The following is an 8,898-nucleotide window of genomic DNA, read 5'->3' on the forward strand; positions in this document are numbered from 1 at the left end:
TTGTCCTCTCACAGAACTGATGTCCAGATTCTCGTGTGTTCTTGTGTGGTCCAGGTGAGCTCTGTAGGGGGGTGGTCGTCTGCGACTGCGTGACACGGTGCACTTTGAAAAACACCAGTCAGCAGATTAGATGTCTTCACATCAAGTTAATGTGATCACATGATGCCGTCAGCCCCGTTTGATGTTTATGCAACACTGATTCACCAGAATCACAAGGGACATCTGCAGGACGCCACAGGCCTCCCCGCGCTGCAGTGAGCCGTGTGCTGACGAAGGGTACGTCGAAGCGGCTCAGGCTTGAGACAGAGCGCACCAAGAGATCTGTGGGGCCATGGAGGTCGGGGTGAAGTGATAATCCTCATATTTAATGTCTACATGTCCTGATCCTGTGCTGTCGAGCTGAGACGCAGTCTGCAGGAAGAGGGAATAAGACATTTAAAATGCAGAATTGTTGATTTAAAACATTTCACAAATGTGGGGCTCTCCACAGTCAGCTTAACCCCGTAACACAGAGAGTATTGCAGACGACACGTTGTGCACTTTGCGTTACTGTAATTATTTTTATTAATTTATATTATTAGTTTGTGGTATTGGAAAATTCCAAACTGTTTCTGAAAGCTGGGTATGTGGTTATTACGGTAATTTCACTCGCGCTTCATTAGTTTTTGGTCATTGAGACAAAAGCTCACAGAAATGTTACTTTAAATATGATTTATACTGTTCAAATTAAAATTTTCAATTGCCATATATTGAAAGTCATTTTGGAAATATGGGCAACAGCACTTACTCACAGGACATTTTCTGGTTCGGATAAGCAAAGAAAGGGTTAAAGTGTTAATGTCTGCTGTGGCTTTGTGAATGTCAGAGGGGTTCAAATACATTACAATTACATACATTTAAATGGAGGTAAATGCAGGCGTTTGTCTGCAGATCTGTCTGTTTTGTTAGAGATCACAAATACACCAGAGACCAACATGTAGAAACCAATCATGTCAGAAAACTCTGCATAAATCAACTCTGATATCACCTAAAATGGCGTGCATGCTAAAATATCAGTACTGTATACTTTTACTGACTGGAGTACTAACGTGCTGATTACCGTTTTCTCCAATAATAGTACGAGTATTATCACACAATCTGAGGTATTAACTTTTATGACCCATCCCGCCCTGATATACAGGTTAACTGCTTGCATATCTCAAACCAACATGTCGGGAAACCAATGGGTTTAGAAACTCGCCAAAGGCACCAAAGAAACCAGTTCCAGTGTCACAAAGGTTAACATTTGTTGTGCCAGGGAAAAGTGCCACACCAGCATTTACGTGCCAAAGTAAAGCCAGCATTGTAGTCAGTGAATGAGCGAATACTGATTGCAACTTTTCCCACTGCAGACAGACACAAGCCAGATGTGAGCAAGTGTGAATGGATTTTCGTTGTGTTTCTTTTTAATCAGTGGAAAGGTTTTAATGAGTTTTAATATGTCACAGGTGAAGTCAGCCCATACAAACTTTGACTCATGAATTTGAATGATTGGCCAACGTCAATCAGGGTGTACTGATCCAGAGAGTATGTATGAGATTTACCTGAGTGGCAGATGTGACTGTCTGTCCAGCATAGGGTGAAGGAGCCAAGCTTGGTTCGCTCTTGATGGTGGAAGCGTGTTCGGACAGCGACAGAGAGGTCGCGGAGTTTGTGTCAGAGGTGGTGGATCCTCCTGCAGAATCAACAGAACAGAAACATTAGGAATCCCATCTTGTGCTGTGTATGAAATGGGCTGGCCCCGGGCTAAGGAAAACCATGGACCTTATATCATACTGAACCAAAACAAGTTGGTGCCATTGTTAAGGGGGTTTTCCAACCATGGTGTCACTGTAGTCTTGTGTACACAGCTGATCATAAAAATTTATTGGAGTTTTTCACAACATTGTTTTAGATGTTTGTGGATTGACTCAGAGTTTCCTCAAGTTTTAGCAGTCAGGATTACTGTCATGTCAAGATGTATAAAGTATAATTCGAATCACCATAACCACCATACAAAATGCATATATTTCACAATCAATTGCAAGCTCTGAGCCTTGATTTTTTAGTTTTCAAATAGATGCACCCTGGGTCGGCCCAGTCCAAGGGCTGGTCTCGGGTTTGCTAAACCCTAAAACAGTAATCAGGTCTCAGAGTTGCAACACCTCAGGTAATAAAATATCAGTAAATTAAGGTAGGTATTATCCACTTCACCACCGGCCCCCCTCTCCATGTCTCCATGTGTTTGCCCTACTTGTGGACATTTTACTCTTTAATCTGAAATACTAATTTTTATGACTCTAATCTGCAGGTTAACAGCTTGCCTTCAGGTATAGCAGCAACCGATGAATCTCTTTTGGAAACCAATGCAGCAGAGGTGGGAAAAACAACGGAGGAAAACACCAAGGGACCATTTTTACATGTTAGAGCTTATCCACACGGACACAGAGCTTCTCATATACATTTTTTTTCTTTTTTGTTCTTAAAACATTGTTTGATTTCATATTAAATCTAAAGGCTGTATATCATGTACTAGGCCTGTAGGTGGCACTGTATCCACATGTATTTCAGAAATACAATGAAAACGAAGAAGAAGTTTGAAGAAAGTTTGCGAGCTGTATAGAAACTCCAAACTGAACAAAGAAGAAGACAACGGCAATTGCATCATCGTTTTCCCAAAGTTGCATATTGGTAATATGGAAATGCGACAGTGGTCTTTTGCTGTTTTTTCAACTAAAACCAGAATTAATGTTGGTACCAGTCCTTTTTTGTTTTCTCCAAGTATGAGTTTTACCTGTGGATGTTTTATTCTTGGGCATCTTGGGTTTGCGCTTCCTGGTCTGAATGCTCTCTTTCTTCATGGCCAGAGGTCTGGGCACCTGCAGGGAGAACAGTGATGTACATTTAGCCGAGTGTGTCTCCACATTCCTGACACAACAGAGGTCACATCAGTGCCCTAGTGGATCAAAACACTTAAGTGCCCTCTTGAGTGGTAAAAACATGAGGAAGTGCCATACTGGCTACCATTCATATGTGCCCTCTATAGCAAAATAACATGTCCTTGCAACCTCTCCTTGTTTCCTATGGGTGGCCGTTAAAGGAAATGATATTCAGTGCTGTATAGAAAATAATAATCTCTGTGCTGTGAAGGATATCCCTGTATATGTATAAACAGCTATATACAGTAGGTGCCCCTTTCATTTTTGCCCCTGCCCTTCCAAATGTCTGTGCACACCACTGGGTCACATTGTCATGACAACCAACACAGGCTCTCCTCTCACTCTGCCTGCCCACAATGCCCTTGGAGGGTTTTCAGACTGTGCAAATAAAGTCTTCCCAACTGTAGTAGACATTTGCAGGGGGAAGATGTAAACCATAAGAAAAACTATTATTATGATTATGAAATACTAAAGTCCAAAGATCAAACCTACCCCATGCAGCTTCATGTAGAGGCCACAGGCGTTACACACAGGCTCCCCCTCTGCGTTGCGCCTCCACAGCGTGGTGGTGCTGGTGTGGCAGTTAGTGCAGCAAAGGCCAGCTCGGCGAGGTGTGGTCTGCTGCATGTACAGAAAAACGCATTTGAGTGACTTTTATAGGCTGAAAATACATTTTTGTGACGTCAAAAACGGGCTCACTTGTGACAAAGCTTTATAATAAAATCACAGAATGTCCCTTTGCAGTTAGGAGCAGCATAGACGTCTTTTTCTTTTTTACTTATTTATTTTTTAAAATCCTAATAACTCACGAGGTGAACAACTTTTGGGGACAACATAAAAATGTCTTTCTTTCTCAAATCCCAGTGTGAAATATCAGTTTGGTTTCACACAACAAGTGTGAAGCAAACGCCCCGTGAAGCAGCACAGACTCCAGTCACGTTGCTCCTCAGAAAAAAAGACCCGTCCAAGGACAAGGTCACTGCAGGACAAATAACAACAGGAGAAAAAGAGGACGATTGTTGGGCAACACACACTCGCACAGCTGCTGTGGAGAGCAAAGTTCCTGGGAAACACACAGGTGTGCGGCCTTGACTCTCTCATGAAACACACATAGCTTTATGTTTTTTTTAATTATTATTTTCCTCACACCCTCTAACTGTAAATAAACTATTATCTGCTTGGACCTGAGTGATAGGATATATTCCATATGCAAGAATGTAGTTTGTATGAATTGTGTGAATATTTAACTTAAAAAAGGGACATAGAATTATAGGTATGCAGCACTGGAGAGTGACATATGTACATACTGTATGTACACGTTACTGTGTTATATTTTAACCTTACATGTACATATTTTATATATGGAAATGCATATAGATAATGTATATTTCATTTATTGTACAATAAATGTATTATAAAATAATATCTACACTGCTTATGGGTAAAATAATACAAGCACAAGTATTACATACATAATGTAACATTGACATATTATATCCTATAGTAATATTTAAGATAGAGAAACACTATTATACCAATATAATGCATAGGTATTTCTATTATTTCTTTGCTTTTTACTTAAATATTAATATTCCCCTAGAAAATATAATCAATTCAAACACAACAGAAAAAATAACTAATAGGCTTTATTCAAAAGGGCCAAGCACATAAGTATTAGTTTAAACATTAAATAATATCAAGTAAAATTAAATGATTTGTACTTTGATTCTAGTGTGTATTGTATGTGCTGGATAATATCTACTGCATGTCTGTCCATTATTGGACATTATTATTATTATCATTAATATGTTAATGATTAATATTATTATATTGTATTATTATTATTGTTGTTGTTATTATTATTATTATTATTAGTATTATTATATATAATATATAATATATAATATATAATATATAATATATAATATAATTTAGATTATATAATAATATATTACATACTAATAATACTACTAATAATGTACTTAACAAACAATAACTTTGTAAAGTATTTAAGTAATTAAAGAACATTACAATTATAATCAAATGACACACTAAAATACCTGTTCATTATCTGAACACGTGCACACGTCGCTGATAAAATCATTCCAGGCCAAAAACTGAGCATCATGTGTGAGAAGCTGCACGTGATCCCCGTGATTACACAGACACGTGACTCTTCAATCTTTTTTAGACAGTGAACGATAAACAGAAACTTGCAGATGAATGATTGAGTGTGATGTGTAATAACACGGTAGTAACTGTGCCTCTTCGGCTCTTACCAGGCGCTTCTGGGGTTTGATGAGCGGCCTGTTGATGCCGTTCATCTTGTGGTAAAGGCCGCAGGCGTTGCACAGGTAATGTCCGGTTCCGTCTCTGCGCCACAGCGGCGTGGACACGGAGCCGCAGTTCACGCACTCCCTGCCCTCGCACTGCATGTCCTCCATCAGGTCTGCACACACACGCACACACACATATTTTATTTTCACTATTTCAGCAGCACAGTTCAGAAGGTAATGGGCGGATTTTGATGATATTTTATGGGGATGTAGGTCACGACTCAAGAGAGGTATAAAATGTTGGTGATGATCCAGATTCAAGAATATAATTAATAAATCTGTATATTATATTATATTATAACGACTGTGCCTACAACTGCGTACAAAGCTGAACTTTCCACCTTTTAGTCTGATTTTTGACACCGCTTCATGTGAGTGTTTTTAATGGCACTTAATGTTCAGATATCGATAATGATCTGAAACGAATTATATTATTTATATAATGCTTGTGTTTTTGTAATCTGTGATCTCGTCATACGAGTGTTTTTATGGCACTCGCTTCCTGATATATAAATTATAATGGCTACATTTTCAGATATCGACCGTTCCTATATATATATATACATATATATATATATATATGTGTTATTTTACGGTGTGTGGGTTCACTATATATATATGGGTTCAGTTACGGCTCATTGCTTGATAAACATCCATCCAGAGGAATTTACCTCTCTCTCGAGAGATCGACACCCCCTCTAAAATAATGAGTGCGGAGACAGTGACTGTGATGGAGGAGTCTTGTTTTTAGAGATGGGCGGTGCAGTGTTATCAGTCTTAGGGATCCCGGGGTCCCCCCCTTACCCCCCTCCACACCACCACCCTCACCCATCCATCACAGCTGTGACACACGACGGACTCCTGGCATTAATTGCCCCAAATTCCTAATCCCTCGATGGATAGAGAGAGAGAGAGAGACTCTCTCTCTGAGACTTTGCTCCTTTGCTTACTCTGAACCTTTGACTATATTTATTCATCTATTTCTTCCTCTTTTTTTAAATTAACTATTATTATGCACAATGTACTTAATTGCATGAACTTCATCAGAAAATATGAAATCAAAAAGATCAAATTGCACAATATGCAACTTCTTTTTCTCCAAATGTTATTGAATCAGTGGAAAACCAGTCCCGTTGGTAAATGATTTGTAATGTTTTAAACACCTAAAAGTGTTCTTTAATAACTACTGAAGCTGCTTAAAATGACTCAATGAGCGATGCATATGTGGGACATTGTGTTGGTTTATGAAAAAAGCCTAATGAGTTTATTTTTTATCTTAAGTAAACACGCAACATTTTATTATTTTTAATTTTAAATGTATCATACAGTTATAATGAAAACTATAATAAATGAAAAGCTGCAGTGATGATCACGTGTTGTCTGTTCCATCATTAGATTAAGTGCAGACTATAATGATTGGATTAATATGTCCAGACTGTGAAGGTGACAAATCATCAAACACGAGGAAAAAAATCCCGAAACAACTCACCCTGTTCTTCACAAACTTCAAACGCGCCGCGATAATGACGTCACTGTGCAGATTGTCTGATTGATCAGGTGATAAATGACACTCATTGTTGTGTCGATGGCTCTTTCTTTCTTTCTTTTTTTTTTACACGCGTGTGTATTGAAGTGTGTCATTAAAACAACCACAGGATTAAATTAACATGTTTAACTGATGGACAGAGAATGTGTATTGTCTTAATCTAAATGTGAGCATGTGGAGAAACGCCATGAAACACAGCAGCCATTTTACTGTCAATCACCTTTTAAATCACCTCTTCTTCTCTCAAATCAACTCAACATGCAACACAACAACAGCAGCAAATATTCGTCTTTGTATGTACAAGAATCAGTTGATATTGTATCTGTTCTGTAGCTATTTGCGTCAGTTTTTCATCTCTTAATTGAATCTGATTTAATTTGTATGATCTTCATTTTTATGCAGTTAACTGTCTGATCTGCGCAAATACACTGACACAATAACAACCACAATAATATAACATCATATTAACACGACCTAAAATAAATAACAACACAACGACTCAATGACCACGTATCCTGATATAATATAATAAACAATTAATAACATAATCTGCCCCAGGATAAGTAACAACAACACAAACTAATAAATAACAACAAAATCAACCAACTTCCACACCAAATAAATCTATAAGTAATTATAACAGAAACAATTATACTGCAACAACTAAACCTGGCTTAAAATAAACAACAACAGCAACCAATCAACAACCATCTCACATAATCTATAGTAGACAATTATAAATAACAATCTGGTCTTAACCAACAACAACAAAACAACAGCCTGATTTATAAATATTCAGAACACATTTCTTATAGAATAAATATAAACCATAAAATCTTGCCTGAAATAACCCTTAATCAATAAAACATCAACAGCATTACCTAAATAATTTGTTTTTAACAAACAAACAAACAACTGAAAGTGTAACTTGTTTCTGGTTTAATAATTATACTTCAGCACCTATTTAATAAATCAATTCATTTCAATAAATCATGTACATTTGCTGATATTTGCGAGGCTTTTAACAGACACCTTTTACGTTTAATAATCGCACTTGTCTATTTTAGATCTGGTTAATAATTAAAGTCCTTTTTTCTGACTTAACAGCTAGATTTTAAGTCACATTAAAATAATTCATGACCCAGTCTCATAATAAACGTAAATATATATATGTGTATATATATATATACACACATATATATATATACATGTATATATAGGAAATACAATATTTTTAGTGATAAAAATGTTGATGTTAGTTTTGGAGGCTCGTGCTCACCCAGACTGGACCTCCTCGCGTGCAGGCCGCTCTGTCTGCCCTGCAGACTGATCACCCCGCTCTCGAACGGACCCGACCAGGAGGACGTCGCCATCTCCGGGCTCACGTACGAGTACGGACTGGAATAGGAGCCTCCGATTGAGCGCACTAGCGAGCCTCCGTACTGATCCGCCCGCGCGCCGTTCCCGAGCACCAGCGGACTCTGGTAGGCGGTCGCGTCCCGGCCCGTGTTGCTGCTGACGGGCGGACTGTGCGAGTAGGACAAGCCGTGGTGAGGATGAGGGCTGCCGGGGGTGAAGGACGAGCCGTCCGTGCCGGTCTGAGGCCAACCGTGGTGCCCGCCGAGGCCGTGGTGGGTCTGATGTGGGGAGTCGCAGGTCTGAAGGTAGGACAGCGTGGGCAGCATCGCCGGGACTCGGGTGGTGTGGACGTAGACCGGGGAGCTCGCCGACGGATGGATGTAGTTCCCGGTGTCATGTGCGTAAGGAGACTGGTTAGAGGGCAAACTCAGGCTCTGATACATGTTCACGTCCTTTATGTCTCCGCCAGGAATATGGAACACAACTAAAGTGATTTCTTGTGATTTCCACGCGTAAATAGTCTCCCAACACTTGATTGAAGACCTGAGGAGTTTGTCTGTGGCTCCTCTCCTGCGAGGAAAGAAAGTTCATTTAACAGTTTTAATAAAAAAAAAAAATTTAAGTTTCAATGACAATTGAACTTTTACACATTAGGAGCACATTAAGACGTGTGAATAAAGTAAAGCCTGAATCACGGGTG

General features: G+C 39.0%; 1 protein-coding gene across 1 annotated transcript; it reads right to left on the minus strand.

The window, feature by feature from the left end:
- Nucleotides 1-291: 291 nt before the first annotated feature.
- gata5 (GATA binding protein 5) lies at nt 292-8,641 on the minus strand (the record flags this gene model as incomplete). The annotated part of the gene is made up of 6 exons (XM_083891536.1): nt 292-411; nt 1,584-1,714; nt 2,813-2,897; nt 3,450-3,578; nt 5,237-5,406; nt 8,119-8,641. 6 exons carry the CDS (start codon nt 8,639-8,641, stop codon nt 292-294), a joined length of 1,158 nt encoding a protein of 385 aa, XP_083747662.1.
- Nucleotides 8,642-8,898: the final 257 nt, after the last annotated feature.

Source organism: Microchirus variegatus (genome assembly GCF_963457635.1).
Source record: "Microchirus variegatus genome assembly, chromosome: 6".
NCBI classification, from domain to species: Eukaryota; Metazoa; Chordata; class Actinopteri; order Pleuronectiformes; family Soleidae; genus Microchirus; species Microchirus variegatus.